Source organism: Drosophila navojoa, chromosome 4, assembly GCF_054131105.1.
Source record: "Drosophila navojoa isolate 15081-1374.11 chromosome 4, UAZ_NAV_1.0, whole genome shotgun sequence".
In the NCBI taxonomy this organism is placed as follows: Eukaryota; Metazoa; Arthropoda; class Insecta; order Diptera; family Drosophilidae; genus Drosophila; species Drosophila navojoa.
The window spans coordinates 11,352,861-11,374,173 of record NC_142892.1 but is presented as its reverse complement, the minus strand read 5'-3'; the positions used below and the strand labels follow the sequence as shown (position 1 = coordinate 11,374,173).

The following is a 21,313-nucleotide window of genomic DNA, read 5'->3' as shown; positions in this document are numbered from 1 at the left end:
GTCCGTTAAAGAGCTAGAAACTCTTTTACCTGCTCTATTGATATTTATATTGAATCTAGTAGCATTTGGGCCGTGAATGAGTATTCCTCAGTCAGCATTGCCCGACTGCAACGTTCTTACTATTTTCCTTTCATTTCTGATCCAAAACACTTTACAAAAATACAAAAAAAGAAAAAAATGTTGGCATAAAATGCAAAACTGATAAAAATTAAATTCGAACAATTTGTTGAATATTCAAATGCAAATATATACATATGTATTATCTATAGACATATATTATATGCCTATATAAAAGAAAAAACAGTAATGAAAAAATGAATACCAAGCGATGTCAACATTTTCCAAAGAACCCACAGAACTAAACTTGATCCCAAAACAAACAAAATTTAACTTTATACCAATTTTAATTAGTTAATTTCTAGCTTAGCTGTTGCAGTACCCCTCAACCCTACCCCACCCCGCTAAGCCCCATCTTAAGTAGCCAACGAGCAAAAAGTAGCTTTCATTCTTATGCATTACAAAAAGTAAATAAATTAGTTTTGCTTATATTTTATTTAAGATAAATTGCGGAACGTTGAAAGTATTCTCGATCGAATCTGAATAAAGTTAAAGCTGATTTGAAATACTTTCAACGCTCGGCGCTTGCATGCTTTTCGACAATAAATTGGCCGAATCTCTGAACTGTAACACGAAAATTAAAAATATTTTAAACAATTACTAAACATGGAGAGCTTCTCACTCTTGCCGCTTCTCAGAAACTCTCAACTCTTTGAAGAAAATTTCATATTTTTTCCATATATGGTTTCCATTGTATCTTTTCTTTTTTCTTTCATTTAATTGTAGGGTCCCCGGTGTGGAAACCACGAGACATGATAAATTTAGGCACAGATCCACAGTCAACAACCCGCAAAGACGATGTGAAAAATTAAAACAGAAAAAGCAAAACAAATACAAATAATGAATAATGAATAAAAACGAGAAATAAGTAAAAGTAACTACATTTCTTTTGTTACATTTTAACTAATCAAGTGTAAGGAGAACAGTGTATACACTGCAAGAAAAATCACACACACACACTAATAATACGAACTAACACTTTTTCACCCCTTTTCCCGCAAATGAAAAAGAAAATCAAAGCAACTACAAAATAAGATTTACAAATTATTTATTATTAAATACTTCAAATACTGAAAGAAATTGTTAAAGTTGCTTTCGAAAACGTGAAAAAGTTTCGAAATTAAGTAAAACATCGAATGAGGAAGTAGAAGAAGAAGCAGAAGCAGAAGAAGAAGAAGAAGAAGAAAGGCGATAAGAAACGTTTGTTGTTTTTTGTTTACGTTTTTTGAATGAATGGAACAACAAATACAAAAGACTTTGATTTATATAATATCGATTGTATTTAAATGTGCGAACACATATAATAACGTATAATTATAGCAAAGGATTTTGAACAGAAAAAAAAAAAAAAAAAAACAAAACAAAAACAATTTAATAAGAATTAAAATAAAATATATTAAATAAATGTGAACAAATTCAAATGCATTTGTCGCTGAAAAAGACTTGAAAAGTAAATTTCGATTTAAAATACATTTATTGAGGAGAAAAACGTGAACAAATTGAAACATTGATTGTATTTAGGCTTAGACAATTTCAAATGAAAAAACAAAAATAAAATAAAAACAAAAAAAAAAAATACAAAAATAAAATAATTTAAAAAAACAACACACACACATATTTAAAATGCAAACTTTACACAAACGTTCTAAAACAAAAACATTTAAAAATAAATAAAAAATAAATGAGCAAAACCTTAGAGAGTTAAGCGAACACGAAAAGCAAATCAACAAACACAGCAAAATGTTTAGTTTGTAGTAAGTACACTGAAAGAAAACCCAATTATAAAACAAGAAAACTTCACATGCATTAAACAAACAAAAACCAAAATAGAACAAATTTAGTCAAAATGTTAAACTAACAAGTAATACTAACTAAACGAAAAAGAAACAAAAACAAAGAGAATTCCATACACTTAAACAAACATATTTATAACACACACACACACACACACACATACATACACTAAAACGAAATTCGAATTCGAATTCGAGTTGAGGATTACAAATCCCAAAAAAGCAGCCAAATACAACAAAACAAAAACTAAACTTGTTAATCACGAAAAAAAAAATAAAACATTTAAGTAAACTAAAGAAAGAGAAAGATCATGAGTAAATAAATATATAAGGAACAAAACTATACACAGAAAGTAAAACAAAAACGAATGGAAACACTCTTCTAGCTAAATTACAATAATATAAATAACAATTAAGAACTTCAATCGACAGCAAGAAAAACAAATACAGGCATAGCTAAATTCCATAGAAACAAAAACCCAAAAGTTGAGCACAAAAAATTTCAAATTCATTTTAGAAAAAATGTTTTTTGTTTTTTTTTTTAATATTTGTTAATGAAAAAATAATAATTATATTGGTTGTGAATGCCGTTTGAATGTTATTCGAATCAGACAGATAAAAAATAAATAAAATAAAAAACAAAACTAAAACCAATTGCTGAATGAATTTCAAAATGCCAGCTCATCATAGCGTGTGTTCACTGTACGTCTGTCAGTGTACCGGAGTGCGGACATGGATATCATGCATTCATTTTGTCAAATCCTCAGACACAGAAACAAAATCGAAACATAATCAAAAAAAAGAAAACAAAATCATTTTTAGGTTTCCAATCAAATTGAATTAAAATAAAAATAAAATAAATGAAAAACCAACTTCAATTAAAAAGCAGCAAGAAAAAATCGAGTTAAAAATATAATACTATATACAACAGTCTAATTGATAAAATGAATGAATGTTAATCAAACAAAAAGAAGAAGAAGCAACAACAAATCACAACATTTTAACATAGTTTTTACTGTTTATATAAGTTTGACAAAAAATAAAAGAGAAAGATAAAAATAAACAATAAATTAAAAATAAAAACGAAATGCAGAACAGTCGCAGTTTCTTGCTGGGAGGAAACTTTAGTCAAATGAAATAGTAAAATTGAAAAAAAGAGAAAGAAGCAGCAGACATTTAAGTATATATATATATGGGAATCATTCGAAATAGTATAAACATTTTTGTACACATTTGACTATTTTTAATGCATTTTAAATATATATACATATATACATACACACGTATGTATATGTATATGAATTAATATATGTATAGTTGTACGCTTGGTACTTCTTTAGTTTAGTTCAGGCCGCTTCTCTCTGCCTTAAACAATTGTTAATAGTATATGTATGTGTCTTTTAGTTGGTTTATACAATTGTTATTCGTCTCATTTTGATTGATATTATTCACACATTTACTTTGGATAGAGCAGAAGCAGCATTGGATAGCGAAAGATGGCAACAGCAAAAGAAAAGTTCAATAAAAGTAAATGTATTACACTAAGAGAAAGATAGAGACAGAAACAGACACAAATACATACACCTGCAAATGCAAGTTAATTGAACACACACACACACACACACACACACACACACACACACACACACAATAGAAACAACAACAACAACAAGTTAAACAGCAAAAACCATTTCTAGTTATAAAACTAACAAAATGAAACAAGCATTAAAGAATTCAATTTTTATTATGATATATAATTAACAACTGCAACAACAACAACAACCACATGCAATCGATGTTAATAATTTTTGAAAAGAACAAAACCAAAATGAAATGAAATATACAACAAGTAATACACAATGACAAAAACAAAAATTATTATACAATTGCAACATGCAAATTAACAAAACACTCAAAGTAAGGAAAGTGAAAATATGTGAAAATGAATAAATTAAAAAGATCCTTTTGAAATGCAAAAAAGAAAAAAAAAACAAAAACAAAATGAAATGTGAAAGTAAAAAAAAATAAAATCAAAACTGTGCTTTTATTTATTAATGATGGGTTTGCAGATTTACAAAATAAATTTTAAATTATACTCGTTTTTAGTTTAGCCTATTTCCAGCTAGATCTAGCCTTTTTGAAAGCGATATACATAGCCTATCAGTCACTCCTTAAGAGAAATGTAGAGCAGAAAAACTGTTCTCTATGGCATTATGAAATATATGTAAATATTAATGTAAATAAGTATAGCATGTGTATACATATTCATTCATAGTATGTATGTATATTTATTTGACTATATGTCATCTGATATCAGTCCAGATGTCTCTTCCTGTCAGGCTGTCTCTCTGCTGCAAAGCAAGAACCTAAGAGGTTCAGAAGATAATTTAAATTGTGTATATGTATGCACAGTAGTCGTTTGGTACTTATATATGAGTAAAACGAAGCTAGAGCAGCAGAGAGTGCTCTCAGTGGTTACTTGAGGTACGATTTCTACCTGGCGTCGGGCTCAACATTTGAGAGCGACTTCGGGTCGGAGTGACAGTCGCCCTATATAAGCGACTACAGCTGAGGCATTTCTTCAGTCGCCCAGGCCTAGTGGGGGTCAATCGTGCAGTGCATTAAAGTGGAGGGAAGTGTGTGATCGAGCAGCTGAGCATTAAATGGTTGGAAGACTTGAAGGAATTATTTAAAAGAAATTATTATACAAACTTAAGAAATACGTAAGACGTAATGCGAAAACGTAAGAGGGATGGCGACGAAACGGGAAATAGAGGAAATACTAAGAACAACTAAGAGGAAATACTTGGATGGAGAGATAATACTAGCCTACTTGTCACTCTTGCCGGTGGTTTTGGCGCGCTAGTTACTTTATTCAGCTGAGTTGGCGAATCTTGTACCAAATCAATAAAAAAAAAAAAAAAACAAATAAATAAGTCAGCAACTGAATTCATAGCTGTGTGTACGTATTGTGTCTAATTATTATGATTTATTTTTATTTTAATATTATTATGAACAAAACAATAAAAATAAATAAAATAAAAATGTAATATGTTAAATATGTATATTTGCTACTCTTTGCATGTTTTCTTCAATTTTTCATAAAGCTATTCGAGCATAAAATACCAGTTCGATTAATCCAATTTAATATAAAATACTGCAGATCCAATTAGACCAACGCCAATTCGCAGAGATTTCTAGATCCTAATATACATACATACATAAGCAGTTCCCACAAAACGAAAATCACATTGGACGTAAGAGAAATTTCTAGATGCAGCCAGAGCGAAACGTCTCGACGCTGCTCATGAAGCAGACAATAAATGAGCGAAGTTTCCAGAACGTAGAAAACGCCGATAGAATGTAAATTGCTGAAAAGAAATTTCCATCAAGCTGTAGTCTTTTTGGTAGCTGACTCTCTCCCAAGTATAATTACAAGCCTTAACATTCTTGAAATTATTTTATTAAATACTTTTTTCGTTCATATTTTACAATTAATTATCGTACTAAAACGTACTAGTTTAATCATGTTTTTGTTTTAATGTTTAATAGCCCAGGTGTTTAAGAGCGGAGGTGTGTTTTTGTTCTATTTAGTTATTTTTGGAAAAAATGTTTGGATTGTTGCAGATACGAATTACATTTGGGAAAACGGTTTCAAATTTGGTATAATTTAATTTATTTTGGTGATTTCTTTTCTATTTTCAAATTTACATAATTAGGTAACCGATCAGTCTCCAGCTCAAAACACTTTCAGCTATCTTATGGTGTGTAAGTGTTTTGTATTCTCATATCTTATTTTATCCCGCGATCTCAGTCGCATTACTAAGTGGGGAAGGTAGATTATATATTATAAACAGGGAAGTTCTTAACCATAGAGTTTTGGCATGCTATGCGTTCGTTATACACTTAAACATCATATCAAGCCTAAGCCGACGAATGAATTTTGTGTTCCCATTATTAATAAGGATAAAGATTCTTAACTAAAATTACGAGCTTAAATTATATAATATACTATACAAAATTTCGCCGAAGGTGGTTCTTAAGCCTTAACATGGCCTCGATCTTAGTTGGGCAACAGCTCCGCCAGTTTATTCCTTAAACTGGGCGACACTGTGTCGGGGAACTTGATGTCGAATGAGACGATCAGATCACCGCGCCTCGATGGTTCCTTGGGGTAAGGTAAGCCACGCCCACTAATCCGTTTCACTGTCGTGGGCTTGATCACCTCGCCCTGCGTGTTGATTGGTATACGTACGCTGTCGCCCTGCAGTGTCGGCACCGACACCGTGGTGCCGCACAGCGCCTGCTTCAGAGTGACTGGCGCGACGTAGCGCAGATCGCTGCCCTCGCGCTTGAATTGCGAATGCGGCTTGTCGCGTATGATGAAGATGATGTCCGCGGGCACTTTCTGTGGTGCCTGGTCGCCTTCTCTAGGGAATGTGATCTTGGTGCCCGCCTTCCAGCCAGGCTTTACATTGATGCTCAGCACCTTTTCCTCTTTGCGCGCCGTGCCCGTTGCCATCGACATGCGCGAGATCTTCATTTTCTTTGTGCAGCCTTTGTCAACCTCCTCCAGCGTCACATACAAATCATGTTCGATGGGCGGGTCCTGTTGCTGTCGTTTCCGGCTAGGCGCCTGTGCGTTGAAAGATTGTGAGCGGAAGGCGCCCATGGGGTTGCCGCCACCAAAGCCGCCACCGCCGAACATCTCATCGCCGCCAATGTTCATGAAGACTTGCTCGGTACCATCGCCGGAGCCGCCACCAAAGAATGGGCCGAACGGATCAGCCGTACCGAAGATGTTCTGTGAGCCAAAGAACTGGGCAAATGTGGCACGAGGATCGCCATGGAACTGATAAGTGTAAGCGCCCGATGGACCGCCTCCCTCTTGGCCGGGTGGACCGCCCTTGAGGCCATCCTCGCCATACTGATCGAAAATGTCGCGCTTCTTCTTATCTGAGAGCACTTCATACGCCTCGGCTATTTCCTTGAAGCGTTCTTCGGCCTGTGGGCTCTTGTTCTTGTCCGGATGGTATTTGAGTGCCAATTTACGGTACGCTTTCTTAATGTCATCGTCTGTGGCCTTCTTGTCAATGCCCAATATCTTGTAGAAATCTTTTCCCATTTTGCTTTACTGTAGCGCCGCGCACTTAACTGCAAACAAATAAAAGAAAGCACACAATTATTATGATGTGATATATGACACACGTCTACATGTACGTATATACACAGATTTATTTGAATGTAAAGCAAAAACAACAGCAAAGGCAAAGAATGTGTCGATTGTATTCTCGACGCGTCGCTCAATGGAATTTGCTAGAAGCTTTGAGTTGTGCAACGACAACGAAAGCAGCTCTGCCTCTGCCTCTGCCTCAGTCTCTGCCTCTGCTGCTGTGTTGTCGCTCAACGCGTGACGACGACGATGTCGTATTTAGGTTTTAAATTTCAAATTTTATTCAAATGCAATGTTTTGCTTTTCATTTCTATTGTAATTTTCGTTTGATCGTACAAAATGCAGGTCGAAAACAATCTATTTTAAGCTACAATTCATTTGTTAGACATTTACCTTTATGAGCTTGGCAGCTGCTTGTTAAAATTCTCCTTCTTAGTTTACTTTTACTGGTCAATAAACTTACAAATTTAACTGCTACGCGAATTTCTATTAATCACAGTTGTAAAATTCACTATATTTTTAAAAATATGTTCTTAATATTGTCTTTTATATACTGTTTTGCTTTTTTACTTTTTGTGTGAACTACACACTAGTTATACGTTTCTCTGATTTTCGCTAAATGAGTCGAAATGACGGCGTGCCCTGCCTTTATATAGACTCAGAGTAGCCTGCTCGTCGAAAATTCTCGATGCTTCTAGCAAAGTAGGGTTGCATCCGGAAACTGGCATCTCGATAACAATTGGCGCCAAAAATATAATTTTTTGAATAAGTTGTGCATATTATTAGTCAAGATATTTTAGTTAATACATTATTTTTAGCTAAGCATCGATTACACGTGATGGGATTAATAAAGTTACCAAATTTATTAATACACTTATCGATACTTGAATGGTCGAATTGCAGCCTTAGCATCGATACTCTTCGTCAACTGACGTTTGAGCTATCGAATATATATTCGACAGTATGTGTGATTATCGGTATTATCATCGATAGAACTGCAGCCAAACCGCAGCCGAACAACAAAAAACATTTGTTTCAATTATAAAAATGGTTGCTTCTCGGTGTCAACATCAACCATCCTCCGTTTAAGCAGTTTAGATAGTATCAAATTAGACGAACAGTGTACTCCCAGCCGTAGGGCCGGATTGTGCATTTAACCAAAACACAATATTGCAACATTTTCACAGTTCAGGTAAGTGAAATCATACATATGTATGTGTATCTGTATGCCTATTCACATATGTGATTTGTGTATTTGGGTATGTGTGTGCGTGTCTCTGTGTTTATGTGTGAGCAAGCATATTTTGGAGCCGCAAGTTTTCCGACATTTGGCCAAGACGTTGAAGGACGCACAGCTTGAACTAGTTTCTCGCACCCAAACAGTCAAATGTGTCACGTTCCAAAGCAAAACCTTGACCGATCGCCCGTCCACCGAGGACCACCCCCCAGCGCTCCACATACTCTAGCAATAAGTGTTGCGCAAACAAAAAAATCGCCAACATGCTAAGTACGCCCATCGCAACTGCCCCCGGCCCTGTCGCCTGTCCAAGAGCATTACAGATGCCGGTACACGGTCAGCGCTTCTTAGTCACACATGAGACGCTGGCGAGGCACAGCCGAGCAGCGCATAAAAATAGTCATTCATCGGACAATTGGCGAGAGCATTTTGCACAAACATTAATAGCACTTTCGCCATAAATTGTAGTCTCTCTAACTCTCTCCCTCTCTCTCGGTATCTGGCATACAGAACATCCATCTAGTATACGTACTTGGCTATTTCATTGAATAAATTTGCCTAGATTGGGGCCTATACAACCGCCGGGTGGACTACACGACGTCACTGAGAGCCCTGAGCCCTAATATACTGCCCACGCTCATTCGTCGGGCTCTACAATTTGCGAATTTTATTATTATCAACAGTTGTTGCTAATAGCGCTAAATGTGTGTAGGTGTATGTGTGTGTGCATTTGTTATTGTTATCAGCGCCCGCTATGAGCAGATGCAGTCAGTGAGCGATTCGTAGCGCACCCAGCTATCCGGCTGCCTGGCCACCCGGCAATCCGGCTGCTCGGCAACGATCGAACCAATCATCGTGCACTCTGGGGCGCCAGCGCCAGTTCGTGCCATCGCAGCAGTGGTCAGTACTCGAATACGCGTGAGACGATGTCGTTGCGTTGACGGCGGGATTTCATAGCGCACAGAAGAACTCGCCAGCAATTAGACGGTGTGTGTGCGTGCGTGTGTGTCTGTGTGTATATCTAAATATACATATATTTATAAATATATGTACTTAATCCTATGCGTTAGTGCCTGTGCTTGATCGCTCCAAATGGAGTTACATCCAATGAGTATAACGTGCAAATCCCCTAGCAATTAGTCCAAAAATAGAAAACATTTTAAATAGAAACTCTTTCGTAATAACTATAGGGAGTACAAAGAACTGCTGCATAAAGGCTACATATAACTCGAACTGGATATCTCTCACTCTGACTGGGTGCGTGCGTGTGTGTGTGTGTGTGTATGAGTGTACTAAATAACTGAGTAATCGGAACTATTTGGCATATGTCTCGACCACAAAATCTGAAAAAGTTTTAAAAATAGCCCGAACTATATGCAAAATTTGCAAATACCCACACTTAACACCCTCTTCTCTAGTCTGGCGAATAACATAAAAATCACCAAGAATTGGATTCGCTTGTATAGGAATTTCGACCAAGTCACGCCCAAACCCAACACAGGCAGAGGCATTGCCGTCAAACGTAAATATTGATGAGAACTCTCGTGCGTTTAAAAGATTCGATTGACGAACTTAGAAATATACAAATATACAAATATATGTATAGATATATATCTATGTATATAGGTTATGGTTTGTGCAATGTTTCGGTAACGAAAACCTTCGAATTTACAAATAGCAAGATTGTATCTGACAGATACTTTTGCTCCCTGCTTTGAATATTTGTTGCTTTTTTTTGTATATATGTATATACATATATTATTTTTTTATTTTCTTCAGCTTCAGTGCTTTCGTCGTTGTCGTCGTTGTCGTCGTTGTCGTCGTTGTCTCTTTTCTTATATTTTTAGACGCACAATTTTTGTATTCTTTATTTTGATTTCTGCTGGTAGCGTATTTAAATTTTTGGATTCCACTCTAGCGTACCAGCAACTGCACACACACACCCAGATATGTATCTATATCTGTATCTATATATCATATAAATGCTTGCTTGCGTTCATCCAACATGTGTTTGAAATTGCAGCTCATTTGCATTAATCTCTTGGCCCAAGCACTTGCCACAGTCTCGGCGAATGTTTGCGCCTATTTATATCAAATTTTAGAGTTGGAAAAACATTGCGCATTTCGCTAATACTAATTGCTGTTTTGGACATTTAATTAGATCGCGCAAGCCATTTGCGCACAGACATTTGCTTTCCGGTATACATAGTGCGATAGATATATTATATTATATGTCTATAGGTAAATTTCCGACAGGCGTTCCCTTTATATGCGGACTGTGTTTCTTGAGAATGTGTGAAACTGTTTTGTTTAGCCAACGCGTTATCGGAAATAGATACAGATTGATGTCAACAGCTGTGTGTTGGGTTTTGACAATTGAGTTCCTGACGAACAACAGATAATAGAGCACATTATATAGACTGCATATCGTATATCTATATACATATAACTGCAAGTTTTCTTTATGCACCGTGACCACTACGCCTCAGAACTTTTCCAAAATATAAACACATAATATTTTATAATATATCTTAGAGCAGTTCTTGTATATTTTGCGCATTGCGGCCAAATGTCATATACTACGTGCATGCACACATATATGGCCCACTATAAATATATATATATGCACATATGTATGTACGTACGTATATTGTAGCACTTCCGTTCGTTACAATGCGACGCCCGTTGCCCAATGGTTCAACAAAGAAAGCAACGGCAACGGCAGCATCGTCTTGGAATGACATTCGTAGGAGCAATTTATGCGGCAATTATGACGCTCTTGCTGAAAATTCGGTAGCAGCTGAAATATATGGAACATATCCATGTACCGTCGCCAACACAGTCCGGCCCCAGAATTTGTTGTTTATAAAATTCCGTGCAATCTTAGTCATGTTCTCGATCTTTTCTCATGGTGTGTGTGTGGCGTACAAATAAGGCGCGAAAAAACGCAAACAGCAGCAGGCAATGGGATTTTGGTTTATTTTCGAATTGAGGTCTATGCACGGTGGGTGTTGAGGGACTCGAGGCGGTGGGTGTGTGTGGCTAGCCCCTTCCCACGGATGGGAGCAATGAACAGCACATGTGGAGCGGGGGGCTGGCGACTTCCTTGTTGCTGTAGCCCGCAAGCAGCTGCTGCTGCTGTCGATTATGCTGACGCTGTCAGAAAGCTTCTAAAATTCAAATGACAGTAGTTTTTGCTATTCCATTCCATTTTTGAGTTATTTTTTTATATTTTATACAAATATTTTCAGGCGATCTAAATTTTTGTTTGTAACGCAATCGTTGCAGGCCTTTAACGCATTTGGTTAGCATAGCGCGACCAGGCAGGACCAGGACATGGCTGAAAAGGACAACAAGGATAGCACACAGTGCGCCGTCTTTGACCAGACGCCTGGCTCCCAGCAGAAGAAAATCAACGTCGTTGTACGTTCCCATTTCACTGTGAAGCACGTCATCACGCTGATTGGCACACAGTTTGCGTATGGAAAATTTGAGCTGTTGCTACAGCCGCACGGCGAGAAGGATCTGGTGAGTACTGAATGCCCATACAGCGATCATCAGAGTCTTACTTATGAACTCCTCATACATCTATAGGTTTATCTGAATACTCTGGATACGCAGCTGTTGTACGATGTGCCTGGCTTTGAGCCGAAGCTGAAGAACAACCTGGTGCTGCTGCCAGAGGGCACCTGGGATGGGAATGTGGCCAAACGTTATGATTTGACCATTAAGAAATCTGCTTCAACAGTTAGCAAGCAGCCAGAGATTACAGAGAACACAACAACGACAAACACGGCAACAACAACAGCAACAGCAACAGCAATAGCAACATCAACATCAACAACGACAACGACGGTTAAAACCGGCGAGAAGAAGAAGCGCACGACAACAACAACCGGAGAGAAGAAGAAAAAGTCGCCAAGCAAAACCAAGACAAGCGTCAGTCCCACATCTGAATCAGCAGTTGAGTTATCAACAGAAGCCACAGTTGCCGCTGCGACTGCGGCCACACCCGCAACGCCTAGCAAGATCAGTACAAAAGTGAAGACCAAAAGCAACGAAAAGAATGGCATTGCTGAGAAGAGCACAGATCAGGTGGACGAAGGTGTGAAGCTACAAAGTGCAACGGTCAACTCAGCTGCCGACATAGCTAAGGATGCGCCAACCAAAGTGGAAATAGCCGACCCGCTGAAGGAGCAGTTGACACAAAACACTATCATCGATGATGTAGCTCCCGAGCTCTTTAATATAAGTCCCGTCTCGGATGCTGAGCAACTGTCAGACGATGATTTAGCATTGGGCGCCTCGGCCAGTCCCACGATCATGGGTCCAGGCTTCGATTTCGGCAACACAATAGAGGCCGATCTGTTAGGCAGCACTGATGCCGACACCGATCCACTAGAGCCCGCCTTTGAACGAGATGCGTCCTATTATAGCTCACTGGCATCGCGCAAGTTTGGGGGCGACGAGGCGCCCGCCTGGCAGCGCATCAATACCACCGCCTCCGACTTTGTGGCCTCGGCCAATACAGAAACAGAGACGCGTCGCAAAGGTAGCGGGCCTCGTGCATATGTTGGATTGGTCAATCAGGCAATGACTTGCTACCTAAACAGCCTGCTCCAGGCGCTCTATATGACACCGGAGTTTCGCAATGCCCTGTATCGCTGGGAGTTTGACAATGACAACGAGGCCAAGAATATACCCTACCAGCTGCAAAAGCTGTTCCTCAATCTGCAGACATCGTCGAAATCATCGGTGGAGACGACAGACTTGACGCGCAGCTTTGGCTGGGACTCGACGGAGGCCTGGCAGCAGCACGACATCCAGGAGCTGTGTCGTGTCATGTTCGATGCACTGGAGCATAAGTTTAAGAACACCAAGCAGGCAAATCTCATCTCTAATCTGTACGAGGGCAAAATGAACGATTATGTCAAGTGCTTGGAGTGCAATACGGAAAAGACGCGCGAAGATACCTTCCTTGATATACCACTGCCAGTGCGTCCGTTTGGCAGCAGTTCCGCCTACGGCAGCATCGAGGAGGCGCTGCGCGCATTTGTGCAGCCCGAAACTCTCGATGGCAACAATCAGTATCTGTGCGAGAAGTGCAAAAAGAAATGCGACGCCCACAAGGGACTGCACTTCAAGTCCTTCCCCTACATACTGACGCTGCATCTGAAGCGCTTCGATTTTGACTATCAGACAATGCATCGCATCAAACTGAACGATAGGTAAATCATACAGTCAACTTCAGCCACAATCCTCTCTTTAAAGTACATTTTTATTTCCACAGGGTTACGTTTCCGCAGAAGCTGAATTTGAACAGCTTTGTGAATCGCAATGGACAGGGCGAACAGTATCAGATGAATGGCGCCAGCAATGTGGACGATTGCAGCACTGCGGACAGCGGCTCCGCCATGGACGAGGACAACTTGAGCAGCGGCGTAGTGACCACGGCCAGTTCCAGTCAGCACGAGAACGACATAAATGACGAGGACGAGGGCATCGACATGAGCAGCAGCACTGGCAAGAGCGCCAACACTGAGGCACGACTGAAACAGGAGCTGCTCTCGGGTCCATATCTCTACGATCTGTTTGCCATCATGATACACTCGGGCAGTGCTTCAGGCGGCCATTACTATGCATATATCAAAGACTTTGACACTGACGAGTGGTTCTGTTTCAACGATCAGAATGTATCCACGGTGAGTAGCTAAGAGCCACCAGATGCTGTCAGATGTTGCATGTCTTCTCTTACTTTCGCAGATCACACAACAGGACATTCAGCGCTCCTTTGGCGGCCCCAATGGCAGCTATTACTCCAGCGCTTATACGTCCAGTACGAATGCTTATATGCTAATGTATCGCCAGGTTGATAGCAAGCGGAATGAGCATGCGGCCAAGTGCAATGACTTTCCCGAACACATCAAGTCACTTCTGCCTAAACTACATGCCGAGGAGGATACGCGCGCCTCTCGCCTTGGCAGACACATCACGGTAACAGATCTGGCTCTGCCAAATCTGTACAAGCCTCGCGTCTACTTCTACAATCCGACGCTGAAGAAGATGAAGATGACCCGTGTGTATCTGTCGCAGAATTTCGATGTGAATAAGGTTCTCTCGTCGGCCCACGACATGCTCAATGTGGAGCAGTTCGCTCCGATCTCACGCTGTCGCTTGGTTGCATACGACTCGTCCATGGACACGATCATACAGTCACTTGAGAACTGCACCGATCCGGCACTAACCGAACTGCGTTCCCACAACTACAATTTGGACTTTTTGCTGGAGTATAGGGCCGAGGATCAGCAGTTTGAGAACTATCCCAGCGATGGCACTACGTGGTATGTTTTTAAGGTAGATCTCTCGAACATGGCGATGGACGGTCCCTTCCTGGTTTATTCAGCAGCGCTGGAGTGCAACGACGTGCTGCGTCGCTCAATTGCAATTCGTTTGCACATTGACGAGCAGAAGATCGTGGTGGCCACCGTGCGCTGCAAGGCGTTCGTGGCGTACGATCCCAACCCGACTCTGGAAGCACAACAACAGCTGGAGCAGCTGGCCAACTCACAATTCAAGTACATCACATACTTTTACTTAAATGTGCCTAACACCGATGCCAGCAGCCTCGAGATGCTGGGCGTGCCCAGCAGCGAGCCCATTGCAACGCCCATCGAGGTAGGTAACTTGTCCATTGACCCATTGTCCAGCCCAATTGACAACAACGATTGCGGCCCATATTAAATATTTTTTAGTGTAAAATGCAAGTATTGAAGAAGTTTATCAAGTCCAAGTAACTCCTCTCCCCATTGCAGGCCTCCAATAATGGCAGCGCAGGCACCGATGTAGTGGATGCCTCCATGATGAATGGCATCAGCGGCACAAACGGCACGGCGACGCCCGAAGGTGCCAGCGCCGGCAACAACGACTGTGATTGGCGTCGCTATAAGCGCGATCAGCCTGATTCGCTGGCGCTGGCGACGCCCGGCCACGAGTCCAACTCGGAGGACAGCAGCCTGAGTGACGGTGATCGCACACTGGTCGAGAATAGCTTGCAGCATCGCGGCGGCGGCGATAGCCAAGTCAGTTCCACAAGCCATTCACCACAGCTGTCCAGTCCCGAGGACGAGGCCGCCTCCCACGACACCATGATGCGCGTGCACGCCTATTGCAATGGCAACGGCAGCTATGGCAGCGATGCGGGCGACTCCAGCTCCATCCCAGCTAGCACAACCAATCACTTTTTCCATGCCATCAAGGTCGACTGCGTGGACACGGCCGCCAGCAGCAGCACCAGCGGCCATCAGTCCGATGACGAGGCGCAACTGCGTAAGCCGACGCACGCTTATAAACTTCTCGTGAGCACGCATATGCGCATGAGTGCCTTCGAGCGACACATTGAGCAATTGATACACGTGCCCAGCAAATACTTTAAGCTACAACGCAAGCATGATAACACCTTGTCCAATGATCAAACCAACTCGCTAGTCTTCCTCAATGAGGGCGAGACGCTGACTGTTGAGATCGGCAAGACACTGCAACCGTTCGAGTACAAGGCCAAGATATATTTCTTGCGTCTGTCTGACCTGGACAACGAGACCGCCAAGCTGCCGTGCGTCTGTGAGTGGGTGTACAATACCACAACCACTGTGGAGCAGGCCAAGCAGGAGCTGGTGGCCAAGCTGCATCGCATCGATGCCAAATATACCTCCCTCACCATGGACAATTGCCGCATCTGGCTGAAAGGCGGCCGCTGTCCCATCAAAATACTCGCGGACGATGAAACACTGTACAGTGATATGCGCACTGGTTCCCTAGAGGTGAGCACAATGATAATATATATAGGAGTATATCTAATTCGTGTCCATTCTGTTTTGTCAGTTCATTGTGCAAGAGTGTGAGGACGGTGTGGTGGCACAGCCAAAGGAGGATGCGTTAACTATATTCGTGCGTCGCTGGTACCCAGAGAAATGGGAGTTTGGCAAATTTCAGGAAATCACAATCGACAGTAAGCCAGATATAATGAATGAATGAAATCAGCATTTTATTAAATCTTTACCACTTGCAGAGGACAGCGAAATTAGAAGTTGTTTATCAAAAATATGCGACATTGATATTGACCGATTGAGTTATACAAAGGTAACACATATACATTTATAAATCTATATGATTAACTATTAAATCATATTCAATTCTTCCTTCCAGCTTAACAGCTATTTTCCCTGCACAAGCATATCGGCAGTTAGCGTGAATGAGGCCGTGAACTGGATGTCTGTGGCCGTCGGCCTGGACATGTATCCGCTCAACACGACGCAAAGCGGCAACATGTATTTGTATAAGTGAGTGGGAGAGTTTCAGGTGGCTCTGTAATGCATCACTCAATTTACGGTTATTGCTTGCAGAGATAAGAATGCGCCGGTGCGAGAGTTGTCGGCAGATGAGCGCCGTTCGTTAACCAATAAGGAGAAGGCGCGCTTGGATCGACTCGGTTGCATTTCAACGCCCCGCTATTCTCATCGACGCGAACGAGCGCTGAAGATTTATTTAGATTCACCGGAGAAGCCTAGCAATGTGACCGCCTCAGCGCCGGTAGACGCACATGCCGAAAACTAATTGCCTCACTGGCACTATCATCATCGTTGTCGTTTTACCCCGCTCCCTCGCTGACTGTAGTAGACTTGTTTGTTATATGATCGGATCAGCAAATACATGCAACATGTATTTCAGTTAAACACAAACGCAATCGATTGAAATCTACGAGTCCATCAACAGCGCCTCTCTCCACTTTGATTGCATATTTTATTTCGTATATCCCGCGACGCGCACTCTCCGTTCTCATAGTTCTCGTAGGTCATTCACTATTCACTGCTCACATCATACGTTCATTCGTAGCAATTGTAATATGTAATTTGTTTTGTTGTTCAATTTTGTTGGCACAATTTCGTTTCGCGTGTCGGTATGGAGCGCTCGCTGGGGGCTGGCTGTTGGTGAAATGGTGTCCTAGTAACGCTAACAACAAATATTCTTGCTACTTTTGTAATACAAGAGTTCAGAGATGAGACTGTGTACAATTTTATTTACATGCAAGAAATTAAAAAAACAAAAATATAAGATTGTGAAAATAACTTAATACGCAAAACAAAAAAATAAAAGAAAAATTATTTGTATTGGAAATAATCATCATGGTTCATTTTATTAACGTCTCTTTACTTAAACATATTAAGTGATATATGAAACAGTCTAATGATACATCCAACCACAGTCCAAGAAAACTCAGGTTTATTTATCGGCTTTTTTCTTTTATAAAATGTTAATTTTATTTAATACCTACTACGCGCGGGGTTCTTAACGTTTTTGTTTTCTTTTCTTGAATTATAAGTTCGTTTCTAAAGATATCGTTTACTTTAAAAATTACAATTACAATTCTTCGTTGCGATTTGAAACAAACCGATTATGAAATTTCAAAACGATAAAATCAGTACGCTTTTTGAAGGGAGGGAAATATTTATATTATATTATTTCGGGTTTGAAAAACGCAATAGGCTTTCAAGTGCTTGTTTTTCTTGTTCTTTTGTTCTTATAGTGGAAATATTTAAAGTTCTTGGAACGAAAACGAATTATGTTGTTGTCAAATGGTTTCTCTGCTTTACTAATCAACGAATTCTATAGTATAATTTTAAAGAGCGGCAGCAGTAGGCAGCGCAATTGTTCACATTTTAGTTGCTTTAAGGGGGCGTGTTTTGTATGGTATGCAGACGAGAGCAGCTTATGCCTTGGTCTCAACGGCCGGCGCCGATTCCACTTTTGTCGCCGCACCACCAGCGGCCGCCTTCTTGCCTTTGCCCTTGCCCTTCACGGGTCCCAGTGGCTGTGCGACCAGTTCCTGAAAAGATATCAAAAATATCCAAAGGTTAGAATTGAGATCGCGCCTAATCAGTAGAGTTTTGCTTACCTTCAGCTCGGGTTGCGCGATGCTGTATTCGCTAACGTAGCTGTCGACGTTGAAGGGTATGCCGGTAACCAGGTTGACGCCGTTGGGCATGAGCAATACCGTGTGTTTGAACTGTGCCACAATTTCAGCTACAAGATATAAGGATACTAGTTTTAGATTACTTTACTCAGAGATATTAATAGCTGGAAATATAAAGGAACTTCTGTAGCAATGACATGTTCAGACCGAGGCCATGAAAAGAGGCAACTGCTGAAGACGCCAAAGCCTTTGGAGCTTTATTCTAGCAAAATGTCTGGCCGAGGTTGGCAGCTCAAGAGTTACACCAAACCGGAATTAAGTTTTGCAGGATTAACAAACAAATTCATAAGAGCAAACTTACAAGGCTTCTCATACAGCACTTGGAAAGGCTCAATCATCTTGTGTGAGACGCATTCAACGACTCCCATGCGCGCCTTGGTCTCTTCCTCGAAGCTGCGGATGTTGAAGGGCATGTTGCCATACTTGGTTTTCACCTCGGCGAGAAGCGCACGCGATGCCTTCAGCTTAAGCATGTAGTTCTCATCGGACTTCTTGTAAATGGAGACCTTTGTGTCCTTCTCGCGTCCCTGCAACATAGAACCAACTGTTAGCAAAGCTGCGTATGCATTTAAACAACCAATTGAAATATATTTCAATGCGTTCTCAGATCTCATAATCTTACAATCTCCGGACCAGCAATAGCGGAGCTTTGAGTCTGACATGTGCCGAGCTGTTAAAACACAACACGCTAAGCACACAAGGTGCTTACATGGTCAGCCCCATTGCCTTGCCCAGCCAATCCTCAAGCGCGTGTTTTTAATCATTGAACAAGAAGAGAAAGGGAGTTGCTCTCATGGAAACACAATGCTTACCACGCCTTCGCCGGTGCTGACGATGACATCGATGGCATAAACCTCGTGCTTCTCAAACGTGCACTTCTCGTGCTCCTTGCGTTGAGCCTCGCTCGGGTTCTGTATAATCGTCTTCTCACCATCGATTTTGAATTGCTTCAGCTCGTGACTGAGCATGCCCTCAATGGGCTTGCACTTGTACGACTCGCTGATTTGTTGCACGGCATCGGTGATTGAGTAATTCTATAAATACGTACAAGACATGGATACAATTTTAGGTTTACAGCTAATAGCTACACTAAATATAATATTTTCGGAACATTTTAATATTTAAATATAATTATTTTAACAAATTGTGTGCAATTGTAAAGACCGAACATTTCTGGGTATAAACTCGTTCAGTTCACGAAATTGCCGCAATTGATCTCTGCAGACGTTGAGCTGTACTGTGCCATTTATATTTGTTGGGCAGCAGCCAATCCGTTGCCTGCAGCAGAAGGATTACTATATATATGTGGGAATGTGAGCAATCAACACTAGCCCAGCCATCGATCTGATGGCAGCGCATTCGTCAATTGTAGCTAATGATCTGTGCAAGTGTTGAGATGTGCTAGCGCTGTGTTTAATACGTTAGACAATCCGTTTCTTGCAGGCAAAGCAGCTTGGATAGACAAACACTTACGCTGGAACCGGCCTTGAGCAGACGCAGCGCCGCTTGGGCGGCCCAATACGCAGCCAAAATGACATCAGCTTGACGTCCGCTTATTTTCTCATCCGCGCCTACGACAATTGTGTGTGCCGCAACAGCAATGAAGCCATCAATGTGGGCACCCAAATCGCTGTAAATAACCCATAAATACAAAAGGTAAACTAATTAATGTTGGCCAACAAGAGCAAGTCGAAATACTTACATTTTGACCACATCGCCCGCCTTTAGCGTGTAGTCGGCATCGTTTTTAGCTGGCGAAAAGTGACAGACACAGTTGTTGACCGAGAGACAGGTCGGAAATGCGATACCCTTCTTCAGTTCCTTTTCCTTTTTGTATACCTACAGATGACAGCGTGTTAATCGATTTATCATGTTAACACTGCCAATTGGCTGTTTGCCAACTGTGTCCTCAGATCTCATAATCTATGAATCTTTGGGCCCCAGAGCGCGCACGCCGACCACAGACTGCGTTCGAAACGCACGTGGGTGAAAAAATTCCACACACGCGGCGCATACACATGCAGCCAGTCCACAGCAGCACGCACGCAGGAGATCCTCAATTGTGTAAGTTTTAATCATTGGACTAGTTTCTATAATTTAGTTATGGGTTTTCGGTTTTAGCTGGTAAACTTACTTTGCCGGTTTCTTCAGTGAGCAGATTGTCGCCCTTGGTGCATATATCCCTCACTGAGGCGTCCGCTACACAGAGTTCAATCACTGTCTTCAGTGTTTCTAAAATTAAACACATCAAACAGAAATAGTCGAGTTATTTCCATGTGAAACGAGTTTCGGCACGTCTCGCATGGCATTGTGAATCTCTCATTTGCATTGCAATTTCAATTTGGCCTTCCGAGTTTTTTTATGAAACTGAAGCTTAAAAAGCTGCTTTAGTATCTTTTTATTCTTATAAATTCGTTTTTTTTTTTTTTTTTACATTTAACTAAAGAATTCAACACCTGAAAACTTTGAGGTTATGCACGCTACGCTCTCGCATATCCCGCGTACACCGCCGCGTGGCTACTTAAAGCAACGGCGACGTCAGCGTCAGCGCCGAAGTCTTCGTTAGCTCCATTGTTGTCGGCTACACGTAGCGGACGACGGGTAAATGCAGAAAATTCTGATTTCACTTTCACTTTGCGACGCATTTGCTAATTACGTTGCAATATTTACTTACTATTTACAATTTCGCCAGCTAATTTGTATTTGGTAACAACCAAATCTTCAGCAATGGTCTTCTCAGGCTCCTTTTCTACGTCTGCCATTTTTAAAATGAAACAAAATGCGAGAGCTGCTAAATGACGAAAAGATGTTTTTAAGAGTATACAGTGTTGCCAGATATTCAATTGAGAACATCGAGCTGGTAGCACTGATTTGTGTGCGACCATTTGTAAAATTTAGGCTAACCATCTTTTGTAAACAGCTCTAGATCAGTCTGGTAGCACCATGTCCAAATTTTGTATTGTGTT

The 21,313-nt window shown here is 40.9% G+C and overlaps 4 protein-coding genes across 14 annotated transcripts in view; 2 read left to right on the top strand and 2 right to left on the bottom strand.

Moving 5' to 3' along the window:
• Window positions 1-2,955, top strand: part of sif (guanine nucleotide exchange factor still life) — a 92,215-nt gene extending 89,260 nt beyond the window's left edge. For all 8 annotated transcript variants that reach the window (XM_030384327.2, XM_030384325.2, XM_030384331.2 and 5 more), the window contains one exon: window positions 844-2,955. In XM_030384327.2, coding sequence (XP_030240187.1) covers window positions 844-929 — 86 coding nt within the window. In that variant the 3' untranslated portion in view covers window positions 930-2,955. The remainder of the gene's footprint in view (window positions 1-843) is intronic.
• Window positions 2,956-5,351: 2,396 nt separating this feature from the next.
• Window positions 5,352-7,729, bottom strand: DnaJ-1 (DnaJ-like-1). The gene is made up of 2 exons (XM_018100486.3): window positions 7,477-7,729; window positions 5,352-7,064 (listed from the first exon to the last, which is right to left on the bottom strand). The coding sequence occupies exon 2, from the start codon at window positions 7,033-7,035 to the stop codon at window positions 5,974-5,976; it is 1,062 nt and encodes a 353-aa protein (XP_017955975.1). The 5' UTR covers window positions 7,036-7,064; window positions 7,477-7,729; the 3' UTR covers window positions 5,352-5,973.
• Window positions 7,730-8,045: 316 nt separating this feature from the next.
• Usp47 (ubiquitin specific protease 47) lies at window positions 8,046-17,494 on the top strand. 4 transcript variants are annotated; one of them, XM_018100468.3, is made up of 10 exons: window positions 8,046-8,275; window positions 11,609-11,848; window positions 11,915-13,548; window positions 13,611-14,022; window positions 14,084-14,995; window positions 15,133-16,137; window positions 16,199-16,325; window positions 16,386-16,456; window positions 16,523-16,656; window positions 16,720-17,494. In XM_018100468.3, exons 2-10 carry the CDS (start codon window positions 11,657-11,659, stop codon window positions 16,928-16,930), a joined length of 4,698 nt encoding a protein of 1,565 aa, XP_017955957.1. In that variant the 5' UTR covers window positions 8,046-8,275; window positions 11,609-11,656; the 3' UTR covers window positions 16,931-17,494. The 4 variants fall into 4 exon arrangements, with proteins under 4 accessions (XP_017955957.1, XP_017955959.1, XP_017955958.1 ...); XM_018100470.3 differs by having other exon boundaries at window positions 11,572-11,848; XM_018100469.3 differs by lacking the exon at window positions 8,046-8,275 and adding an exon at window positions 9,159-9,307.
• Window positions 17,495-17,608: 114 nt separating this feature from the next.
• Window positions 17,609-21,188, bottom strand: LOC108651055 (proliferation-associated protein 2G4). Its single transcript, XM_018100482.3, has 8 exons — window positions 21,022-21,188; window positions 20,482-20,579; window positions 20,050-20,186; window positions 19,821-19,977; window positions 19,160-19,381; window positions 18,649-18,874; window positions 18,270-18,397; window positions 17,609-18,200 (listed from the first exon to the last, which is right to left on the bottom strand). Exons 1-8 carry the CDS (start codon window positions 21,107-21,109, stop codon window positions 18,084-18,086), a joined length of 1,173 nt encoding a protein of 390 aa, XP_017955971.1. The 5' UTR covers window positions 21,110-21,188; the 3' UTR covers window positions 17,609-18,083.
• Between the last annotated feature and the right edge of the window lie 125 nt (window positions 21,189-21,313).

Coding starts and splice junctions, on each gene's coding strand:
- DnaJ-1 (XM_018100486.3), bottom strand. CDS start 7,035: ATGGGAAAAGATTTCTACAAGATATTGGGCATTGACAAGAAGGCCACA.
- Usp47 (XM_018100468.3), top strand. CDS start 11,657: ATGGCTGAAAAGGACAACAAGGATAGCACACAGTGCGCCGTCTTTGAC. Junction 13,549..13,610: donor CGCATCAAACTGAACGATAG/GTAAATCATACA, acceptor TTATTTCCACAG/GGTTACGTTTCCGCAGAAGC. Junction 16,457..16,522: donor ACCGATTGAGTTATACAAAG/GTAACACATATA, acceptor TCTTCCTTCCAG/CTTAACAGCTATTTTCCCTG.
- LOC108651055 (XM_018100482.3), bottom strand. CDS start 21,109: ATGGCAGACGTAGAAAAGGAGCCTGAGAAGACCATTGCTGAAGATTTG. Junction 20,580..21,021: donor AGCTGGCGAAATTGTAAATA/GTAAGTAAATAT, acceptor GTTTAATTTTAG/AAACACTGAAGACAGTGATT. Junction 19,382..19,820: donor TGCTCAAGGCCGGTTCCAGC/GTAAGTGTTTGT, acceptor ACGTATTTATAG/AATTACTCAATCACCGATGC.